General features: G+C 41.1%; 1 protein-coding gene across 1 annotated transcript in view; it reads left to right on the forward strand.

Moving 5' to 3' along the window:
- Positions 1 to 24,516, forward strand: part of TERT (telomerase reverse transcriptase) — a 51,592-nt gene that overhangs the window by 342 nt on the left and 26,734 nt on the right. Inside the window, exons 2-8 of the mRNA XM_036769476.1 lie at positions 2,130 to 4,065; positions 4,605 to 4,800; positions 7,871 to 8,060; positions 10,873 to 11,055; positions 14,156 to 14,317; positions 16,456 to 16,551; positions 21,251 to 21,336. Of these exons, the coding sequence (XP_036625371.1) occupies positions 2,130 to 4,065; positions 4,605 to 4,800; positions 7,871 to 8,060; positions 10,873 to 11,055; positions 14,156 to 14,317; positions 16,456 to 16,551; positions 21,251 to 21,336 (2,849 nt within the window). The remainder of the gene's footprint in view (positions 1 to 2,129; positions 4,066 to 4,604; positions 4,801 to 7,870; positions 8,061 to 10,872; positions 11,056 to 14,155; positions 14,318 to 16,455; positions 16,552 to 21,250; positions 21,337 to 24,516) is intronic.

A 24,516-nucleotide genomic window follows, 5' to 3' on the forward strand; every position in this document is an offset into this window, starting at 1 on the left:
GTGGGTGTATCGGACCGAAGCTCCGGGCCTCCTCGGTGGCTGGGCCCTCCAGAACTGGGGATTGGATTATACACCTCGATTGTGCCGGGGGCACTTGCTCCTTCCGCCCGAAGTCTGGGGCAAGTCATTAACAATTTGAGTTTCTCTGTCTCTACCTTTTATTCCTCCCTAAGTGACTTCCCATCCCACTTCCCACCTAAGCCTCTCCGGGCTGTTCTTAAACTCCACATACCTCCCCCACCTCGGCACCTGGGCAAGTCACCTCTTCGACAACACCCACCTCTCTCTGTGACGGGCCCTTCCTGCCAAGGCCAGCCTTTCTACCTACGTTTAGATCCTATTGCCTGGGCTCTTTTCCAGCAGATTGCACCTCTCCCCTCCCCCATTCCTTAATCATCAATCTCTCTCTCTGTTGATTCCTTCCCTGTTGCTTTCAAAAGTTCCCAAGGCTCCCCAATTCTTAAAGAACTCTCTAAACCTTATCACCTCCTCAAACAGTTACTTGCCTTGTACCTCCTTTCCCTTTCTCAGCTAGACTCTTGGAAAAATCCTCTATCGTCTTCTTACATTCTCTTCTCAGTCCTCTGCAGTATGGCCTTGGACCCCATCACTGATTGAAATTGCTTTCTGCAAAGTTATCAGTGATGGTCAAATCTGGGGCTTTTTCTGACGCATCTTTTTTGGCCTCTGTGGCATTGGACACTGTTAACCACCCTTCTCTCCCCAATTTTGTGAAAAAAAAAAAACACTCTCTCCTGGTTTTCCTCTTCCTCTATGGACCATTCCTTCTTAGGATACTTTGCTGGTTCTTCATGCTGGGCACTTTCCTTGTGTGAGTGTATTCCACAGCCCTGTCAGTTATCTTCCACTTGATTTAGCCCATCTGCCTCGATGATTTTACCAGGGTGTGGCCACTGGGCATGCTTCTTGGAGCCACATTCTCTCGTTTGGTGACTCCATCATCACCCAAAACTAAATATTCAAGTCCCAGCTTTTCTGCTGAGTTCTATCACTCTTTGCCTATTGGACGTTTCCAACTGGACATCCCAGAGACATCTCAAGCCCACATCCAAAACAGAACCCATTATTCTTTCCCCAAAACCCACTCCTACTCCTGTTGAGGGTACTACTATTCTTCCAGTGTGTCAGGTTTATAACCTCAGCACCACACCACATATCTAATGAGTTGCTAGATCCCACCATTTCTACCTTTACAGCATCCTTCCATCTCTATTTACAAAGCCGTCACCTTTTCCCTGGACCATTGTAGTAGCCTTCTAATTTATCTCCCTGTCTCATGTTTCTCCCCACTTGCATCCTCTTCCACACAGCCATCAAAGAGATTTTTCCATAAGCTCAGATCTTTCCTTGGTATTCCCCTACTCATAACTCTGGGGGCTCTCTAGTATTTCCACTGCCCATTAGACAATATGTAAACTCTTTTGTTGAGCTTTTAAGGTCTTTCACATCCTGGCCCCAGCCTCATTATGCATTACTCCACTTCCCCCACTTTATGGGGAAGTTTAACTAACCTTTTCTCTGTTGTTCACACATTTTGCTTCTCTGAGTTTGTGCATTGGCCATTATCTCCCGTGCCTGGAATTCATGCCTTCCTCATACCATCCCTTATTTCCTTCTAGATGTGCCTCAAATAGCACTTTGTCCAGGAAGTCTTTCTGGATCATCCCAGCTGCTAATTAGTGAACTCCCTCCCAAACTGCCTATTGTTTAATTCCTTTCTATTCTATATGCTTAAATGTAAAGGTTATCTTGCTCCGTATAGAATGTAAGGGAAAGGATTATGTCACTCCATTAGAATGTGAGACCCTTGAAAGCAGACTTTGTATTTTACCTTTCTTTCTATCCCCAGCATTGGCACATGGTTGGTGCCTTTAAAATGGTTGTTGATTGACTTATATTTTCTTTAATCTAACCCTCCAAAGGCACAGGGTTCCAGCTTATTCAAGCCTTGTGCCCTACATATAGGAGAAACTTTAAAATGTTGTTGAACGTATTTTTGAATTGGCTGTCTCCTTTGAGTAACTTTGAGATGAATTTCATTTTGTGAATATTATTTAGAAAGTTAAAGAAAACTGCCATCGATAATTTTGAATTTTTTCTTTCCTTAGCTGTCTTCCCAGAAGGAGGTAGTTGCTAGAATTGTCCAGAGGATTTGTGAAAAGAAAAAAAAGAATATTCTGGCCTTTGGATACACTCTGTTAGAGGAAAACAGAATGTCATTACCAGTTATGTTTACAAGAAACGTCTATAACTATCACCCGAACACAATAACAGAAACAATTAGCGTCAGTGCTTTGTGGGAGATGCTTCTAAGCAGGATAGGAGATGATGTGATGATGTATATGTTAGAGCACTGTTCCCTTTTCATGATGGTACCCCCAAGCTGCTGTTACCAGATCTCTGGGCTACCTATCTATGAACTCTGTTTAAAAGATTCTGTCTCTCCATCTGGGTTCATGCGGAGAAAATACCCAAGGCAGAAAACAAATGCCTCACTTGACAATGTCAGAAAGAAGATTTCCTTCCACAGAAAATCCTCAGTCAAACTGGATCTGAGGAAAGAGATGCTTAGATCCAAAGACAAGACCTTAAAAGTTGTAGGTCAGAACCAGAATAGTGCAGAGGATCTGGTGGAAGAATCCCTTCAAGACAGATCTGAAGTTTCCTGTGGGACTGAGCAGGGATCTAATGTTGACCAAATAGAAGAACAAGCCAAAACCCATTCGGTACATTCCATGATGGCTCTGTTATCAAAAAGGCAAAGGGAGGATGAGGAAGAAAGTGAGATTTCAGCAAAGCGGCCAAAGAAAGAGGAGTGTCTTCACGAAAACGGAAAAGAGCTGGTCTTGGAACAGGGTTTTGAACTTCATGAAAATGAGTCTAATTCAGACAGTTCTGAGAACGTAACTCAAAGATCAGTGGAAATCTACTCTTCAGAGCATTTCTCCAGTGAGAAATGTGCCATTGGAGAAGATGGTGGTGGGGAGGAATGTTTCATTGAGCCCAAGGGTGGCCTCTCCCTTTTGGAACATAACGATGGGGATTTAGCATGCCATGATTCTTCGATGATCAAATCTACTCCTGAAGGTGAAACAGAAGCCAGATCTTCAGAAGAAGGTTTGGAAGGAGGGACAGAACAAACTGATGTCATTTTCTCACATCCACTGTGCCCTGGGAATGAACCACCAAAGAGACTGAGAAGTGCCTCCGGCTCCATTGTATACATTAACAGGAAACGTTTCTTATATTCTGCCCGCAACTTCAGAGAATGTTTGCCTACATCATTTCTGCTCAACCATTTACATGATTCACTATCTGGGGGTCAAAGGCTGGTTGAAACCATTTTCTTAACCAGTCATCTCTTTGAGCAGAAAGGTGACCCACAGCCGCAAAGGACCCCCTGGAAAAAGAGACGTCTCCCCAAACGTTATTGGCAGATGCGCCACCTGTTTAAGGAATTGATAAAGAATCACCGAAAGTGTCCTTATTTCATGCTTCTAAAAAAGAACTGTCCCCTGAGGTTTTCAGCAGCCAAAGCAGATCCTTCCAACCCACTGAAAAAGCCACAGTCCATTGCTTCCAGCTCTTTAACCGAAGCTGAGGAAATGCAGAGTCAAATCCAAGACCAAGACCAACTGATGTCTGAAGCACCCTTGAGCTGTGGAAGTAACAACACGGAGAAGCCTAGTTGCTCATTTATAGACCAGATGCCTGATAAAGAATCAGCCCTTTCCAGTAGGATTTCTAAAAAAACACAGCCAGGGTCATGTGCAGTTGGGAAGAGTGTGTTCCCAGGCAAGGGTGGTGGTGATGTCCTACAGCTTCTCAGCTGGCACAGCAGTCCTTGGCGGGTGTATATGTTTCTGAGGGAGTGTCTTCACCGTGTGGTGCCTGCTGAACTCTGGGGATCAACTCACAACAAGTGCCGCTTCTTTAAGAATGTAAGGAAGTTCCTTACCCTGGGAAAACATGACAAGTTTTCTCTTCGGGAGCTGATGTGGAAGATGCGAGTGAAGGACTGCACTTGGCTTGCCCTGGTCAAAGGTACTAAGGCTTGTTTAATAGCTGCTGATTAGTAATGCAGCTAGGTGGTAGATAGATAGAGAGCTGGGTCTAGACTAGAGTCGGGAATATCTGAGTTCAAATCCACCCCTCAGATACTTACCTAGTTCAGTGACTCTGGAGAAGTCACTTAACTTCTCTTCTATCTCAGTTTCCTCATCTGTAATGTGGGACTAAGAATAGCACTTGGCTCACAGAGTTGTTTGAGGATCAAAGTGGGAATCCTATATTTAAGCTGTTTTTATCGTAAACCCTTTAGTGCTATGTAAATGTTAAGTGTCAGGATGATGATAAAGATGCTTGGCGCTGGGGATGAAAAGACAGACGTCAAACAGTCCCTGCCCTTGGGGAACTAATATTCTGCTGGAAGATCCAGGGGTCCCTCTAAATTCCGTTCAGTGCCTCTGATGTGCGTGAGGGTGGGGGAGGTGAGGTGGCACGGAAGAAGGTTGCTCTTCAGTATTGAAGCTCATGGACTCTGTGGACATAATTCAGTTTTCTGACATTTTGACTCATTTCAGGGAATCACTTTGTTCCAGCCTCAGAACACCATTTGCGTGAAGAGATCTTGGCCAAATTTGTATACTGGTTGATGGACACCTACGTGGTTGAATTGCTTAGGTCCTTTTTTTATGTCACCGAGACCATGTTCCAGAAAAATAGGCTCTTCTTCTACCGGAAGTGTGTTTGGAGCAAGCTGCAAAATATTGGCATCAGGTATTTCTCTCTAAAGCACAACCTAAACCATAGAGGGAGATGATGCAGATACCAGAAGCAAGTGGGTTTGATTCTGTAGTATTCAGGTGTCAGCTGTGAGGTGCTGGTCCTGTACTTTTCCCAGGTTGTGTGAAGCAGTTTCAAATTTTGAATGTTCTCTCTGGTCCAGGGAGCATAACTCTTACCAGTTTTGTCCTGTCTGCTTTAAAAATACTTATATGTTCCACTAGAATAAAAGGCATCTCTCTAGTCTTCAGAGCAGGAATAGTGCCAGAGATTTGGTGGATGAATCATATTTGGTGTATACCTAAGGATTTACGTGGGGTAGAACAGGGTGCCGACCCTACTAAGTAGAATAGCAAGCCAGAACCCAGTTATATTCTATAACAGCTCGGTTAACAAAAAGGCAGAGATTGAAGAGGAAAGTCGAATTTCAACAGATTGGCAGAAAAGAGAGAGAGGCACTCGTTCACAAAAAGAGTAAAAAGCTAGTTTGAAGATAGATTAAATACTTTGTCTAGCATTATATTTAACTGTATTCCTCTATATCATTCTCTCCCTCTCTCCTCCAATAGAACATAGGACAGGGACTGTGACATTCTTTATGTTTGTACATATAGGTGAACATTAATAAATGTCGAATTGTATTGAAGGGTCTCCTTGGTAGTGTAGATCCGTCCATAGATACTACCTTTAGAGTAATACTCTCCTTTAAAGGGGCAGGATATTCAAGTTCCACCCAATGGCCCACTTATTTCAAGAAGCGCTCAATACAGTAAAATTTCAGTACAGAACACAGAACAATCTCTTAGGTTGGAGGTTGGATCTTCTACAGAGCTGGCTAATTTTCCAAACTGAGTGTTGAATATTTTCTTGAACATTTGGATTGTCATGATTCCAACGATTAATCAAATCAATTTCCAACTTTGATTGGGCATTACTCCTTGTTAAGGGATGCATATAATTGCACAGAAGGCTAAAAAGAAGGACTTGCTTTGGTTTAGCTATTTTTGAGCTTTTTACACTTACTACTCGGTATCAGTGCTTCTCTGGGTATGGGCCACAGACGATCAGTGGCCCATGAGAGCTCCCTCGTGAAGAAATATCAATATTTATAATTGGACAAAGTCTAGAATTTTTGTTTCTGGTGAGCTTAGTAATTTTCTCACTTTATTTAGTAAAAACCAGAAACCACATTGTTATGTTAATGTATCAGCCAAAAGTGTGCCTTAATTCTGTTAACTTGAGGGAGAGTTTCTTTCAGAGGGGAAAGTGCAAATGAATAAAGTAGGTGTTCTTCAGGGACTTTGCTCCTTTTGGAGCTTTCTGAGAAGTATGAGAATCACTGCTGTGTTGCATTACAGGAGGTGGGAGGGAACTGCATCATCTAATTAAAATTATTATTTCTTACTCTTCTCTAAACGGCTTGGGAGTAAACTTTTGTCTCTTGTCAATTGATCCTGGTTGCCTGGAGGACTCCGATCTGGTTTGGGTCACAAGTAGCCAGTACGCCTTCTACCATGGTGCCCAGGCACCTTGGCCAATTACAAAAATTAGGGCTCCTTACATTTTCTTAACCACGATCCATGTTGATAAAAGGTTAGACAGAGCTTCCTCCAAGCCTATAGTCATGGCTTTGGTGCCCAAGGTGCAGTTCTAAAAGAATAACTACATCTTCCGTATGAATTCTGCCAGTAGTAGATAGCAAAGGCTTTTTTAATTTAATTTTTTTAATTAACAAAATTCTCTTCCTTTTACCTTCCTCCTAAACCCTCACTGAAAAAGGAGTAAAAACACCCTTAAAACAAATAGCGTAGTCAAACAAAACCAATAGACACATTGTCGGTGTCCACCAAATACATGCCTTAATCTGTAATTTGAGTCTGTCACGTCTTTGTCAGGAGGTCAGTATGATGTTTCATCCTTGATCCTCTGGAAATCACGATTGGTCACAATTAAGTCTTCCAAAGTTGTTATTAGCACAGTTGTTTAGAACCAGATACTAATGAAGTCAAGTTCACTGCCCAGCAGGGCAAGATAGTCTTGTAAGGAGAGAATTTGTCCTTGGGCCGCAGTTGTGCTTCTGCCGACCATCCTAAAGAAGCGTGCAGTTGGTTATAAACTGTGGAATTGTGGATAGTTGAGTACTCAGGCTCATCACGGCCACAGAGGGGAAAAATCACCTTCAAGGAATGTGTCATAAATAGAAGCCACGTGTCATTTCTGTGGTTATGAAAAATGACACTGTGGGCATTTCTCTGTCAGTTCAGTGTTGTCCCATCTTCTCGGCTACACCGAATACATTGTTTCTGCTGCTGTCCAATGTTGCTGTGCATTCCTGAGCCTCACATCCCAGCCTCTCTGAAACAGAGAATCCATAAACTTGGGCTGATGAGCTCTGTACCCAGCTGCGTTGCTTTGATGTCTGAGCATAGATTCAGTCTGGCCTGAGGGAGAGACTTGGGATTTAGGGCTTGAGAGTGAAGATGACCTGAATTCGAACCTTGCCCCAGCGACTTATTAGCTCTGTGACACTGGGCAAGTCATTGCATCTGCAGAATGGGGATAAAATACTAATGGCACCTATCTTCCAGGTTTATTGTGAGGATCGAATGAAATGACGTGTGAAGCACTTTATAAACCTTAAAGTGCTGTGTGAATGCCAGCTGTTATAGAGACGATTTGATTTACTTTTAATTGAAGTGTTGTCAATCTGTTTATTTGTCTAGCAGCTTAATGTTTCTTACTTGGTAGGCTGCTAATGGAATAAATAATATTTATTATTCCGTGGGCTGCTAATGGAATGCAAAGGGTTACGATTACAATTCAGTTAGTATAACTAATGGGGTGATCTTGGGCAAGTCATTTAACCTCCGTTTACCAGTTTGCTCATCCGTAAATGAGATAATAATAGCACCCAAATTCCTAGAGTTGTCAGGTGAGGCTCAAATGAGATAATATTTGTGAATTACTTAGCACATAATAGGTTCCATATAAATGCTGCCATTATTTTATTATTAACTGTTATCTTCATCATTATTACTCTTCTTAATAGTTATTTGTGTTTTAGAAAACACTTTAATAAAGTGCATCTTAGAGCATTGTCAGAAGAGGAGATTAAGCAAATTTCAGATGCGAGATTTATCTGCCTGGCATCTAGACTCCGGTTCGTCCCCAAACCCAATGGGCTTCGGCCAATTGTGAATGTAGATAGCATCATTGGAGCCAAAGTTTCTAATAAGGGAACCAAAGCTAAGAAGGTAATTATATTTCATACCCATATATGTATGTTGACCCTGCACATATTTTATTTTTTTCAAAAAACGTATGTGTACTTTGTTTTTACATTGCTTAGCTTTCCTTCTGTATCCCTCTCAGCCCCCAGAAAGTCATTCCTTATGATAAACATATTTTTTAAAGGGACTGGTGGGACAGGGAGGAAAAATTTAATAATTAAGGCCAATTAACACATCAGGAAAAAAATGAGAATATATGCAATATTCCATAACCATGAACTCCATCCTCTGCAAAGAAGGGAAGGTGTCTTCTCATAGCCCTTCTTTGGGGCCAAGCCTTGTTCTTAATAATCGCGTATCATTTGGTTATGATTATTTGTGGTGGTTGCCATTTCTTTTTACATTATTGTAATCATTGTGTGAGGCAGCTAGGTGGCTCAAGTCAACAGAGTACTGGGCTTAGAAATCAGGAAGCCTCACTTTCCTGAGTTCAAATGTGACCTCAGATATTTATTAGCTGTGAGACCCTGGTCAGGTCACTTAACCTTGTTTGCCTTGGTTCCTCATCTATAAAATGAGCCGGAGGAGGAAATGGCAAACCACTGCAGTATCTTTAATCCCAAATGGGGTCATGAAGAGTAGACACAACCGAAAAATGAAGAATAACAACAGCCATCATTCCTGGCTCTGCTTAACTTCATTTTGAGTGGATTCGTGTAAGTCTTTCTGTGCTGCTCTGCATTCGCCATGTTTGTTTAAGACATAGCACATTCCGTTTCATTTATGGGCCATAGTTTAATCCTTTCTCAAAAGATTTTTGAGATCACTTTGTTTCCAGTTCTCTGCTACTATGAAAAGTGCTGCTATAAATATTTTGGTATGTATTGCTTTTTGTATTTGATGTTCTTGGGGTACATGCCTAGCACTGGATGGAAGTGTGTGGACATTTTCGTTCTTTTGTTTCCATAATTACATATCACTTCCCACAATGATTTTACTAATTCATAGCTCTCTGAACATCGCATTAATGTGCCCATTCTTCTATGGCCCTTCCAACATTCCTGTCTTTTGTCATTTTTGCCAATTTCCTGGGCCTGGTCATTTTGACTTATATTTCTCTTATTTAGAGCATTCTTTCATATATTTATTAATAGTTTGCAATTCTTTTGAGAATTGTTCATATCTTTTGACCATTTTAGTGTGGGAAATGACTTTTACATATTTCTATTTATGTACGTATGTTGAATGTCAAACCCCTATTAGCAATATTTTATATAAAGTTTTTTTTGGAATTACTGAATTTTCTGAATTTTTTTTGAACTACTTAGATTTGTTAATTTTTGTTTGTGCACCAACTCCAATTTCATGTAATCAAAATGATCTATTTTATCTTTTGTAATTGGTTCTATCTTTTATTTGGTTAAGAATTCATCTCTATAAATGTGAAAGGTATGTGGCAGCCTTATCTTTTAATTTTTATGGTAAGAGCTTTAATATCTAAGTGACATACTCATTTTTAAGTTTTTGTAGAATATGGTTTAACTTTATTGGTCTAAGTTTCTGCCCAAGTGCTTTCTAGTTTTACCAGCAGTTCTCTCTCTTTGTAAATTTTTCCTTTGGTAGTTTGATTGGTATAGAATTAAATCTACAAATAACTTTAAGAATGTTGTCATGTTTATTATATTGGCATGGCCCTGCCATGAGCACTGAATATTCCTCCAACTATTTAAGTTCTTTATTTCTTCATGGAGTGTTTTGTAATTGGGTCTATATAAGAATTAGGTTTTCTTCGGTAGATTCATTCTCAGGTATTGTATGCATTTTGTCATTATTTAACTTGGACTTCTGTTTTTATTATTGCCTCTTGGATTTTGTTGTTTTATAGAAATGCAGTTGATTTTTTGTGGGTTTATTTTGTAGCTTACAACTTTGCTGAACCTGATTATTTTCTCAAGACAGTTCCTTGCTGATTCCTCAGGATTTTCTAAGTAAATCATCATGTTATTATCAAATAAATATTGTTTTGTCTTCTCTTTGCCCATCTTTATGCTTTTAATTTCATTCTCTTATTGGTATTGTTAGAATTTCTAGAATTATATCAAATAATATTGGGGAGAAGGGGTATCTTTGCTTTATTCCTGTATTTATTTGGAAAAAGCTTCTACTAATCTCTATTGCATTGTTATGAGGATAAAATTAAGTAATATTTATAAAAGCACTATGTAAACCTTAAAGCTCTATATAAATGCTGTTATTGTCATGTTTATTATGCTTATTTTTGGTTTTAGGTAGATTTCTCTATGCTTATACTTTGTAGGGTTGTTTTGTTTATGGCATAAATTAATGTTGTACTTTGTCAAAGGCTTTTCTGAATCTATTGATATAGTTTTGGGTGGTTTTGTTTTTGATTTGATTAGCTATATTGATTATTTTCCTAATGTTGAATTCCTGGTGTAAATCTATCATGGTCATAAAGACTGATTTAGAGGAGAGTAATTTTTTCAGGATTTTATTTAAATTTTAAAATTGATATTCATTAATGATAGTGATGCATAGTTCTCTTTGCTTTATTTTTTCCTGGTTTGGATATTAGAACCATATATTTCTCTTGTAGAAGGAGTTTGGCAAAGTGCTTTCTTCATTTTTAAGAATAATTTTTGTACGATAGCTATTAATTTTTCCTTAAAAGTTGGATAGAACTTTCCTGTTCCTCTTCCCCCACCCCCCTCCCGCCCCAACCCCTCACCCCTGGGCTGTGTGCTGAGACATTGGGAAGAGGGTCATGGGGCCATTTTGAATATTTTTAACCCATTCTCCTTTTTTTTTCCCCCTTTAGATAAGGTGCTTTAATGGCCAGCTTAAAAACCTGTTCAGTGTTCTGAATTACGAGCGGACCTTACACCCTGATGTCTTGGGGTCTTCGTTGTTTGGGATTGATGGCATTTATAAAGAATGGCGGCAGTTTGTGCTCAGAGTGCGGCAGTCCAAAGACAAAGTGTCCAACTTTTACTTTGTGAAGGTCAGTCTTCCTAAGGGTCATTATGCTGAGAGTGCAGGGGATATGAAGACCGAATTGAAATATTCCCCACCTTCAGTTCTACTGGGGAAGACAACACATAGGCATAAAAGTATGTGCAGAATAAATGCCAAGTAAATCTTTGAGGTGTAGGACACTAGACCCTGTTAATATCAGGAAAGATTTCCTATAGGAGTTATAATGCTTTTTTTTTTTTTGGTGAGGCAGTTAGGGTTATATAACTTGCCCAAGGCCACAGAGCTAGTAAATGTCACATGTCTGGGGTTAGATTTGAACTTGGGTCCTTCTGACTGCAGAGCTGGTGCTGTATCCACTGTGTTGCCACTATAGCTGCCCCTATAATGCCTTCCAACTACCCCATCCAAAGAATTAAATGGACCCTGACTTCAGGAAACTTCCACCCTAAGATGGACCACATGACACATATGTAAGAACTTAGAAATATTTGAATATGTACAGTGTGTCTCAAAAGCCTCATTGCGATTTTAGGCTTTAATAAGCTCAAAGGTACACGAAGTGCTGGGAAGCTGCATATGCATGCATCCGTGTCCACGTAGTTAAGATCAGCTGCTACGTTTTATACAAGTGAAAGATAATGACGTTGGTAATGGAACAAGTGACTGTTGATGAAATTTTTGTGTTTGTGAAGAGTAAGGAGGGAATATTCTACTAATGCTACCCCTTAATCTGAGAAGCATTCGCAATGAAAATGGGATTTGAGGAACTGCATTAGTGGTGGGAGACCTGATGATAGACTGGCATTGCGAGAAGCATTTTAGCAATAAGACATAGCTTGGGTAGTAAATGACCATGCAGTAACAGCATAGTCAGTCCAAAAGGGATTGAGTGGTTTGATTACAGGTGGTAGAGAGGGGTCAGGGATCTAAGTGAAAGAATCAGGGTGGTTCCAGATGCCCAGGGAGGACTGGGAAATGGATGATGATTTCTCTAATCTGATACATAATGAAATGTGAAGCCATTTTAAGCCCACAAAGCATAAGGCTAGAAAGATGACTGGTAGTGGCTTTGAATATTGACCATAGTACTTCAGGGGCTACAATGGACCAGCTTCCAGAGTTCAGGGTGAGATAGGTAGGATTTGAAGGATGGATGACACTAGAGATAGAAAAGGGGGTGAACGTGGGAAACGTTTTTGAGGAATAATGTCAGGATTTGAGAATAGACTGGTTCCCAGGAGAAAGGGAATGAGTAGAAGACCATGCCAAAGCAAAGGGAAGGAAGAAAAAGAGGAAATACATTTTCTCGATCGGTTGAAAAGTTTTCTGAATTTAATTCAGCATGTGTTTGAAGGACATGCTCTGTTTCCAGAAAAGCATCCCTTTTAGGGGGAGGGAGGAATGAGCATCCTTTTGGAATTGTACACTTGTGAAATTCTGTACATAATAGGGATGGTCCTGTTCCTCTCTTAGCCTCATGCTATGTGGGAGTAATAACCACCACCCCCCACTTCAAAAATAGAGCTGCAATGCAGTAGGCAGCTCTTTGGTAGGAAGTCCATCTTAAATTATAAATTTACCTTATGATGAACTATATCTAGCCAACCCCAGTTCACAGTTTACCTCCTCTCCTTCCATCCACCAAGATGCTGCGACCTAGCCAGCGTGGGCACTTTACCCTCTCCTCCTTGGTCCCTTCTTGCTCCTACTTTGGGAGTATATGAGACTACCATTGCTTCTGAAAAGGGCATATCAACTTAACTGGACTATGCCTCCGCTCATAATTCCTGTTATTGCCTCTAGACTGAAGCTTCTTCACCTAGTCACTGCTCCTCTGTATGCACGCTCCTCTGTATGCACTTATCCTTCTATTAAAATGTAAACTCTGTGAGGGCAGGAATTATTTTGTATTGGTATCCCCAGCTTCAATACAGTAGTGGAGATCTGCCACTCTTGTTGGACTTTCCCCTTAAAATACAACAAATATAGATATTATAAATTATATATAAACATTATAAAGTATATAATTATATGGAAGTTGTGTTATGTTAAAATATAAATATTATAAATTATATTATTACATATAAATATTATAAAGTATATAGTTATATGATATTTATGTTATATATTAAAATATAAATATTATAAATAAAACATGAAATATAAAATTTGAAATAGAGACAGATAAATTGAGAGTTGGATAAATTTAGTCCTATAAAGAGTTTTTGCTTGTGTTAATTTGAGAGCATTTTGGCACAGTGAGTAGAGAATTAGCCTGGGAACCGGGAAGACCTGAGTTCAGATCTACCTCTGTGATAATACTGACCTGGTGTAGCCCTGCCTGGACAAATCACTTAACCTTTCCTTACTCTAGGTAGTTCTCTCAGACTGTAAGCTGCAGGGGAGATGCTGACCTGCACTGGCAGAGGGTATTTCCTTCCCCAGGAGTCCCCTATACCAATGAAATAATAAATCTAGTCCCTTTCCTTAATTTGCCTGGCAAATAATAGATACTTAATAAATAATTGTTTATTGATCATATTGAACATTTTAAATGTTTCCCTCTTGGCTTGTATGACCTCAAAGAATAATTATGTTAAGTACATTTATAAATCTTAAAGAAAATCATACAGATGGGCAATAGGCTCTGAGAGGTTATGATTGACTTAGAGCCACAAGTAAGAAGTGGCAAACCAGGGACAAGACTCAGACCCAGAGTCTCTTGGCTTCAAGTTCAGAACCCTTTCCATCAGACCACACTGACTCCCGTAACTGATCATGGTAAAATCTTGAAACAGGCTTAATTTTCAAGGTTGATTTTAGTCTTCCTGCCCCACCCCCACTCCAGACCACTCTTACAAAACAGGGCTTCTTCACCCTTTGGGGGTGTCCTGGAGCTCTTTGACAGTGTGGAGAAACCTATGGACCCCTTTGCAGAATAATGTTTTTAAATGCATAAAATAAAATACATGATACTACAAAGGAAACCAGTTCCACTGAAATACATTTACAAAAACTTGAGAAGAAAATATATGCATTGTCTTGCAGAGATACTCAGGTCTTTGCCTTTGGAGCAGTAGTCACCTTTGAAGATCTGTAACCAGTCTTTCTTCTCACATACACAGGCCGACGTGACGGGTGCTTATGATACCATCCCCCATGATAAGCTTGTCGAAGTGATCTCCAGCATCATTAAGCCTGAAGAGAAGAAAGTCTACTGTATCAGACGTTATGCTGTAGTCCAGAAGAATGTCCACGGAAACATCCAGAAATCCTTTAAAAGACACGTATGGCAAACATTTGGCATCCTTAATGCTGACATTCTGATCTTGTCTGCTTTCAGAGGATACAAAAACAGAACTTTCCTTTGCTGCTATTATATGTGGAGACATTCTTGACTATAGAGGCAGCATGGGGTGGTGGACAAATGGTGGGCTTGGACTTGGGAAGAGCTGGGTTCCGGTCCCTCTTCTGACACTTACTAGCTATGTTACCATGGAAAAGTCACTGCCATTCTCAGTCTCTGCATCGGTAAAATGGGGATAATACCTGTAGGACCCACCTGTCTGAGTTATTGCAGGACTTAAATGATGTGTACTGTATGTACTGTACTTTGCAAACTTTAAGATACTACTTAATTCCAGTTATTTATATTTTGCTTATTTTATATATAATTATTTTACTTATTAATGTCATTACTATAACTTTGTACTCAACCTACACAAGACAAGACAAGAGGTTGTAGACTTATTTATTCAAGTCATTATGTGCCTGTCTATGGTATATTCTCCTTTGACAATCTTAATCCCTTGTTTCACGTTTAGAAAATCATGGATTGGAAGGGACCCAGAGGCCATCCAGTTGACCTGCATTTTACAGATGAAGAAATTAAGTCTCAGAGAGACTTGCCCAAGTTTATACAAGTAGTATAGGCAACTAGGTGGCTCAGTGGATAGAGCACTGGGGCTGGAGTCAGGAAAACCTGAGTTCAAATCTGGCCTCAGACACTTACCAGCTGTGTGACCCTGGGCAAGTCACTTAACCCTGTTTGCCTCAGTTTCCTCATCTGTAAAATGAGCTGGAGAAGCAAATGGCAAACCACTGCAATATCTTTGTCCACAAGAGTCAGACGTGAGTGAGCAGTAACAAAAATACTTAAGTACCTTCAGGCCTAGGTCTTCCTGATTTCAAGTATACCATTGTGCCCACTAATTAGTGCAAGTAGAGACATAACGAGGATAAAAAGGGAATAAATTTAAGTGGATCTAGTTATGTTCAGTATTGTTGGAAATTTTTAAATGTGGTTCCTAATTTAGAAAATTAGTTCTTGGTAAAAGGTTGAGGTGAAGAAACTCTAGGGTGTAGGTTCACCAAGGAATTTCTAGAACTCGTGCTGTACATCAAAAACCTTGCAGTAGGGCAGGGGTGGGGAACTTGCGGCCTCGAGGCCACATGTGACCCTCTAGGACCTTGAGTGAGGCCTTTTGACTGAGGCCAAGTTTTACAGAACAAATCTTTTTATTAAGGTGTAACAATTCAGCTAGCAGCAGCTGTTGAGGTGTAAGACCCAACAAGACCAGCAACAAGAAGGCTGCTGGCACAGGTTCTTTGATCTGCTTTTCTAAGGAAAGTAACTTTAAGGGGTTAACAATCTCACCTGAATCAAACATACATATCTAACTCACTTAGTTCAGAGGGAAAAGCCAGCACCCTGAACTTCAGAGCAAATACAAATAAATTACAAACAGAGACAATATAAACAGACCAAATCACAATTCATAGTCACCAGAGAAGCATCAGCATCTGGGTTGACAAGCCGGGGGGCTCTTAACAATGGCTGCCCAGAGTCTCTTTAATAAGTCACAGACACTGTTCCAGTGAGTGAGAGCCCCAAAGGAAAAACGCTAACCTGAGTTTATATACCTTGTTCAGAGTCAAAGGGTGTCACAATATGCGACTCAAGCCCACGTGACCTAAAAGCATTACAAACATGTGACTCAAACCCCTGTAAACTAGGCTTTCCCTTAAGGTAAGGAGGTCATCAAAGACTCCTGATTTAATCAAAGAAACAAAGGCCAGACTCATCAAGGGCACTGGATTAAATAAGTGCTCCAAAAGAGAAAACAGTAAAAAAGTCCCATCTTAATTACTGATACTATAAGGGGATTTGTTCTGTGAAGTTTGGATTCAGGCAAACAGCCACACTTGAGGACCTAGAGGGCCACATGTGGTTTTGAGGCTGCAGGTTCCCCACCCCTGCACTAGGGTCTTTCTCGAAGTTTAAAGAAAATATTTTGATTTTTATCATCTGAGTTTTGATTCTTTTGAGACTTTTAATGTAATGTTCTTTGGGTCTAGACTGTGGAACCCAAATACTTTCTGTGTTAAGTTTCTCCAGAACTGTTTTCTCCTTTGTTTATTATAGGTTTCCACTTACAAGGATGCCTTGCCTTATATGAACCAGTTTGTGGCGCATTTGCAAGAGACCACCTCTCTACAGAATGCCATCGTGGTTGAACAGGTAATGCCTATTCAATCCAATTCAGCAAACGATTGTTAAGCAACCAAGTGTTGGGGATACAGAGATGATTGAGTCAACTAACATGTATTTATTAAGCACTTTCTGTAGGCTAGTCACTGAGGATGCAAAGACAAAAATGAAAGTCTCTGCACTCGGTATGGGGGAGGCAACAGGTAGGTGTACATGTATATACAAAAGTAATACAGGGTAATTTGGGGTAGTACCAAGCAGCTGTAGGAATCATGAGTCCACTAGGTGGCACCATAGTGCATAGAGTGCTACGCCTGAAGTCAGGAAGACCTGAGTTCAAATTCGGTTTTAGATACTAACTATATAACCCTGGGAAAATTGCTTAACCTCTGCCTGCTTTGGTTTTCTCAGCTGTGAAATAGAAATATAAATAGCACCTACCTCCCAGGGTTATCAAATGAGATAACATTCATAAAGCACTTAACACAGTACCCGGCACATTGTAGGAGCTTAATAAATGCTTATTCCTTTCCTTCCCTTTTGGTGAATACAAAGAAGGTGGCACTTAGAAAAGGGATTAATGGCTAATGAGGCTAGAAAGAGATAGCTTGGGGCAAATCTGTGAAGAGTTTGATGTGCTGAACAGAAGAGTGGAGAACCTCTGAAATTTGTCCTTAGTTCTGAGCTTAAGGAGAATCACTTGGGTAGCTGTGGCGGATGACTTGTGGACGACTTGTAGATGTGGAGAGCCCTGGATCACCAAGCAAATTAGGAGGCTGTTGTAAATATTCTAAGTGAGAGGTGATAAAGGCTAGAACCAGGGTGGAGACAAAAGTTCCATATGCAGAAAGAGAGGGGGAGTAGAATTGGCGGGTGTTTAGATACGGAAGGTATGTGAGAATGAGGAGTCTAGGATGATGAAAACGAGGGTGATTAAAGAAAAGGGCATAGTCTTTGGCCTTGGGAAGCTTAAGTTGAGTAGGGGTACACGATTGCAGTAGGAAATGCTTGTTTTATTTCTTAGATTCAGAATAAAATCAATAAAACTTTTTAAAAAAGATATGTATGCAGAATGTTGCAACACAGCTATATGTGGGAGTGATTACATAGAGAGATGAGAAATTGTGAAGGGAGGGATCACTCTTAGCTCAGCTTAGGACTCAAGGAAGACTTCTTGGCACTTAGAATTGGAAAGCATTTTAGAGATCTTGAAATCCCATCTCCTTATTTTATGGAGGAGGAACCTTAAGCCCAGAGAGACTAGGAAGTGGCTTCTGAACTTGGAGGAAGGAAGAGAAGAATTTCAGCAGGCAGAAGTGGGGAGGGTGTCAGTAATAGGTATGCACATATGTGGGGAAGGGGTAGGATGAGATTGGGAAACAAATATTTACTAGGCCAGGGAGCCTAGACCCCAGAATACGCTAATTGAATTCATTAAATGTTGAATGAGCATTCTTTGTGATTGGAAATTGTGTGAGAGAAGGCTAGAAAGGCAAGTGAGAGGCAAATTATAGGAAGCCTTCAATGTCTATGTAAGAGTTCATATTTTATCCTATGGTGGTGCTGGTAGTTGTTGTCCTTCGTTCTCAAAGAGGACCAAATGACATCACCATGGTAGAGTCAAGTTTCAATGTGTCCGACTGTGGCTGATCAGGCCAATATAGCTCAGGATGCTCTGCCACGGGTTGGGCACAAATAGTCTGTGTGAACATTTGGGGTGGATACTCCAAGCTTGCTCATCCTGTGTTTCCTTTGAGCCGTTTCAATTCTGCTTTGCTCATAGAGCACAGCACCTTGTCTGGTGTGGGAATGCCATGCTGAGCGGTCCTGTGCCAGTGTCTCCCATGTCACACGGTCAATTCACACAATCAAGTTCTTGAGAGAGACCTCGAGAGTATCCTTGAATCGCTTCTTCTGACCACCATGTGAGTGCATGCCCTGCATGAGCTCTCCATAAAACAGTCTTTTTCGCAAGTGTATATTTTGCATTGGAACAACATGGCTAGCCCATCGGAGTTATGCTCTCTGAAGCAGAGTTTGAATGCTTGGCAGTTCAGCTCAAGTAAGGACCTCAGTGTCTGGTACCTTATCTTGCCAGGTGATCTTCAGAATCTTCCTAAGACAATTGAAATGGAAGCGATTCAGTTTGCTGCCATGGCGCTGGTAGACTGTCCAGGTTTCCCAGGCATACAACAATGAGGTCAGCACAACGGCTTTGCAGACCTTCAGTTTGGTAATCAGTCTAATACCTCTTTTATCCTATAAGCATTAGGGAATGCTTTAGGCCAAGAAATGATAGGGTCAAGCTTGCATATTGAGAAGATTATGTTTAGTGTTGGTTGAAGGATGGTTTTGAGTCTGGAGAGACAGGATCTAGGGAAGAGAGGTGAATTAGGATGAGAGAGTGCAATGAAACACTGATATGTAAAATGTGCAGCATCACATAGAGGTTACAGCCTGGGACTTGAGTCCGGAGACCTGAATTTGAACCATCCGGGATTAACGATGGTATCTCTGACATCAGTGGTGAAGGAGGAAGGAAGAGGGCATCCGTGGAGGGAAAAATGATGTTGGTTTTAAACTTGTTGAGCATGAGGTGCCACTGGCCCCCTGGATTGAAACATCCTGTAGGCATTTGCAGATGTGGATCTCAAGCTCAGAGGAAAAGCCTGGATTAGAGAAAGTTTTGGGCATTGTTTGATAAAGGTCGAAGCCATAGGCAGGAGGGAGAGAGACTGGCAAGGGGGGAGACACACAAGGGTTGGGGCCAGATTCCGGGGCAGGATCTACCGTGACAGGTGAGATGGAGAGCCGGTGCAAGTGTGGGTGGAGCTGTAGAAAGAAGGCCAGGAGCTTGTTATCGATAAGATGGTGGGAGGAGAGACTCATCAGGAGGAAGATGTAATCTGCACATGGGTTCCTGATGAATGCTGCTATCACTGCTGCTACTACCACTAGTACCACTACTTACTACTACCACCACCTGTTACTATTACTATCACCTACTACCACCACCACCACCTACTACTATCACTACTACCACCACCACCACCTACTACTATTACTACTACCACTACTACATTAGAGGAGGAAATAAGCATTTATGTAGCACCTACTGTGTGCCCAGCACTATGCTAAGCCCTTTGCCAAATATCTCATTTGACAGGAAGGGTGACAGAATCCATCTCAGACACAGAGAGGTGAAGTGAATGTTTTTAAAAGTGGTATAGTAGAGAGTCCTTCTCCTTCATCCCAAGCATGGGAACTTGAGAAGGAGAGGAGAGAAAGTAGATGTTGCCTTTAGCCCATCTCTTCACTTTCAAGTCGGGAGGGAGAAAAAACTCTCCCACTTTGGACATGGCTGGTTCCCTTTCTCTCACTTGGGGGGGGTGGGTGGATAGAGGAAGCTATGTCTGACTTCAGCCATCAGAGAACAGAGACCTAGAAGAAAAAGTTTAGGAGTCCGCCAGTACTGATTCTCCCTCTGGTAGGGGATGGGCCCCAAGAGGGGGAAGCTCAGACCCCAAGTAGATAAAAATGAAGATGGAGAGGAAGAAGAGGAGGAGGCCTCTTGGCACCCAGAACCTGGATGTCAGGTCTACACATGGTCCCTGGTGGAAGGGCTTTGAGCTGTTGTAGACAGTTATGAAGAAGCCAGAGGGAAAGATGGCAACACCACATGAAAGGTGGAAGCCATCAGCATCCCCAAGTATCTGAAATTCCCCTTTGTTTTCAGAGGCAGGCCTCTAGCCCTGGGGGCACAAGGATGTTTTCAAGTTGGAGTCCTGTAGGTCCTGAATTCTTCTGCCATTCAGTGGGGCAACCTTCTTTCAGCTGATCCCAGTCTTACAAATGGGGTGTTTTAGGCCATGTCTCCAGCAAGGCCAGCAAGTTAACTCTCTTCTTGGACTAACCACTGCCTCCTGAGCTGTGTTCATGTAGATGTTAACATTGGAAGACCACATCTGCCCCATCCTGATTGCAGTTGGGCCTTTGGAATCCCATCCTCCTACTCAGCCACTGCTATGGCCCTTCAGTTGTCCCAGGTCATTACTTCTGATACGCCATACCTTCTCCTATATTCCCATTGGCTTTTGCTCATTTTTGCCACCAGTATTAGCCAAAAGACAAGACAGAACTCTTCCCTATGGCTTCTTCATATAGTTTTTGGTTAGAATTTTAGCTATTAACCTAAAGACTGCTCCCATGTTTTGTGTTGTTGGACCCCTTAGCAGTCTGTTGAAGCCTGTGGACTCCGTCTCAAATTAATATTTTTAAATGCATAAAATAAATTACATAGGATTATAAAGTAAAACAAATACATTGAAATATAGCTAGCAAAATATTTTTAGAAACAAGTTTACAGACCCTGAATTAAGAACCCCTAGCATAGTGAATAGAGTGCTAGACTCATAGTCAGGAGGGCCTGAGTTCAAATCATGCCTCAGACCACTACTATTCCTTGTGACCCTGGAAAAGTCACTTAATTTCTCTTAGCCTGATTTTCCTCGTCTGTGAGATGTGGGAAAAATATGTGTAAAATATAGTAGCACTGTCCTTCCTGGTGTTGTGAGGACCAAATGACATTTATAATTATCAAAATTTTAAAAAAAATTCACAGGCCCCAGTTAAGAACTCCCGCTATAGTATATATATGACTTTCCCTCATATTCTGTAACTCTGCCGTGTCTCTGATGGTAATTTGTTTATGTTTGGATTTTTTTTACAGAGCTCTTCCCTGAACGAGACCAGTATCAACCTCTTTGCTTTCTTTTTGCATCTGATTCATAACAGCATCCTGAAGATCAAGAACAGGTAAGAGGCAGTGAGACATTTTTGAGAGATCCATCCCCTAGCAGAGAAGCTTCACTCTGACGTGATCTCATTAGACGTGAGCTGGGCGGTGGACAAGGAGCAGACCGCAAGGGTAGTTGGCCCAAGGCCTTGGTTGGCGTTGCACCGTTTCCCGTGATTGTTTTCTCTCCTCTTCTTCCTTGTTGCCTTTCTGCACAGTAGGGAAAGTGCTAGACCTGGAGTCAGAAAGAACAGAGTCCAAACCCTTCATCTGACGCTTAGCTAGCTCTGTGACCACTGGCAAATCACTTCATCTTTCTGAGATGCAGTTGCTTCTTCTCTGTAAAATGAGAGAAAGCAATGGGAACAAATATTTATTTAATTCAGTTTAATTGATTTATTAACTTAATAAATTAATTAAATTTAATTAATTTCATTCAGTTTGGTGTGTGGCACTGTGCTAAGTGCTTTTCTAATATTATCTCATTTTGATCACAAATATCCTAGGAGGTAGCTGTCGTGATACTCATTTTTAAGGTGAGGAAACTGAGGCGGCTGGAGGTTAAATGACTTGCCCAGGGTCACGCAGCTAGTAAGAGTCTGAGGCTGGATTTGAACTCAGGTCTTCCTGACCCCAGGCCCAGTGCTCTATCCACTGAGCCACCTGGCTGTCTCCATATGTATATGTGCGCACATACATATATACCTGTATATTTTTATGTCTGTATCTCGGTAGATCAAGCTATATCTCCTTACATAGCACTATTTGTATGTACATACGTATCCACATACACATATTTTTGTATATATTTATATCTATCTATCTATCTTTTTTCTTTTGAAACAACTACTACGTCTACTGGGAGGAGCTCACACAGTTTCTGAAAACATTAGTACGCCTCACAGTTGATTGAGCAGTGATCTTGATGTAATTAATACAATAAAGCTTAAAGTCCTTTTCTTTTGCTTAAACTCTGTTAAGGAATGTTTTTTGCCCAAGTGTGTCACTGTTGCTGAAGCAGATAAAAGGTTAAATTAAGAAGTGACAAAAGGCACTGTCACTTAGTTTACCAGCTGACTTAGAGAAATGATGAATGACTTATCTGCAGGTAGAATCTGGAGCAGTGATCTGGGCCTGTACCAGCTGCCTTATTATATCCTTCTTCCCCTAATCCAGAGGTACTCATGCTATGAACAAGAAACTTAAAGAGAAAGAAAATTCTAAATAGAAACACTTTCAGCCACTATAAATCATTTGTACTTTCTCCTGGTACCTTCCCCTGCTATATATTTCCCTCCCTCCCCCTCTCTCTCTTTCTCTCTCTCTCTCATAAGCAAATTGACCTTCTCCCCACCGACAAAGTTTCCATTCTAAATTTCTCAGTTAATGAATTTTTCACTCCAAGCAGACCTTTCAGGAATTCAAATTGCTAAACCTCCTTTGAGGAAGTACAGGCAGATTCACCAAACACGGATTAAGTTCCGGTTGTGTGTGCTGCACAGGTGCAGTTATCAAGTTTAGAGAAGATGTGATCCCTACCTTCCTCATCAAGCTTACAATCTAATGGGAAGACAGACAAAATCCCCTGGTCAGATGAGGTTGGTGGCAGCTTTGGAGCAGATTCCAGTCACTCTTCTCACGATTGTTGTGGTTCTCTGAATGAGTAGGGTGGATGGAAGACAATAAGGGTAGAGATTCTCCTCCAATTTCCTCATACCTTTAAAAGTTTCTTTGATCCTGTGTGTAGTATAGCAGCATGATAAAGTTGAGAAACACTGCTGAGGGAAGTTTGAGAGACAAGTTTGTTTGTAAAGGGAGGAATCAGGGAAGGCTTCTTGGAAGAAATGGTATTTGAAAAAGCTTTTGTAGCAGGGGTAAGAATTAAACCAGTAAAGAGAGCATTGTAGGCATAGGGACAGTCTTGAGCAAAGATGTGGAGGTATGAGAGCCCAGTTGGTTCTTGGGAAGATTGTCCAGTTTTACTGGGGTGTGTGGTACATGAAAGGGAAAAGGAAGTAATGGCTAGACATGTGGCATAGCCCCGAATCATGGAGGGCTTTGAATTGCGGGCTGAGGAGGTTGAACATTATTCAGTAGGCAGTAGGGATTCACTGAAGATTTTTGAGGAGAGGAGGGACATGACTGTATCTTTGTGTGCAAGACAGATAGGATCTTTCAGCAGAGTGAAGGATGGATTGGCACAGGAGGATGATGGAGGTGGGAATATTTATTAGGAGGTAATTGTGATAGCTTTAGGCGGTGGTAATGAGGGCCAAGGATGATGGTGGTTAGAAATAGGAACAGAGAAGAGGGAATGAATGGGAAAGATCTCATGAAGGTGGAATGAAAAGAACTCCAGTAATTGGATATAAGGAACCAGGAAGAGCCAAATGTAATATGTCAGATTGGCACTATGGTGGGATATAATCAAAATGTCCTCACACAGCCCTCAGAATGTAAGAGAAATCACAGCACAAAGGGACCTTCATCTCTCACCTAGGCAGGGGAACCTCCCCCTTCCTCTCTGCCCTGGCTAGGCTCACTCACCCCTGTCTGCCCTCACATTGGCCATCTGGGTTCCCTGAGAGAGACCACCACAACTCAGTTACAATCACATTCTCTAAGGGTCCTAAGGGGAAGCCTGTCAAGGGGAAATGCCCTTCCTCTACTTACCTCTCTATCTCTTGAGACCCACATCTGATACATTTTCCAGGTCTACTACTAGCCACTTATAAGTTAATGTGCCCGCACAGTGTGTGATATTTAGACAATTAGCCCCTCCCAGTAATGACACTTTTAGACCTAGAATATAACCATTTTCTTAATAACAATAGCTACCATTTATATGGCATTTACTAATGTGTCAGGCATTACGCTAAGTGACTTGTCCAACGTTGTACCAGTAGTAGGAATAATTGGGGGGAGGGGGCTTAAGTTTTTTTAATATATAATATTTTATTTTTTCCTCAATTACATGTTAAAAAATTTTTAAACATTTTTAAAAAAGTTTTGAGTTCCAAATTCTGTCCCTCTCTCCCTGCATTTCTTTGTCCCTCCCTGAGACAGTAAGCAATCAGATATAGGTTATACATGTGCAATCATATAAAACATTTCTGTATTAGTCATTTTGTACAAGAAGACTCGAATTAAAAAAGAAAGAGTGAAAAGAGCATGCTTCAGTCTGTACTTAGACAATATCG

This window comes from Trichosurus vulpecula, chromosome 1 (assembly GCF_011100635.1).
Source record: "Trichosurus vulpecula isolate mTriVul1 chromosome 1, mTriVul1.pri, whole genome shotgun sequence".
NCBI lineage: Eukaryota > Metazoa > Chordata > Mammalia > Diprotodontia > Phalangeridae > Trichosurus > Trichosurus vulpecula.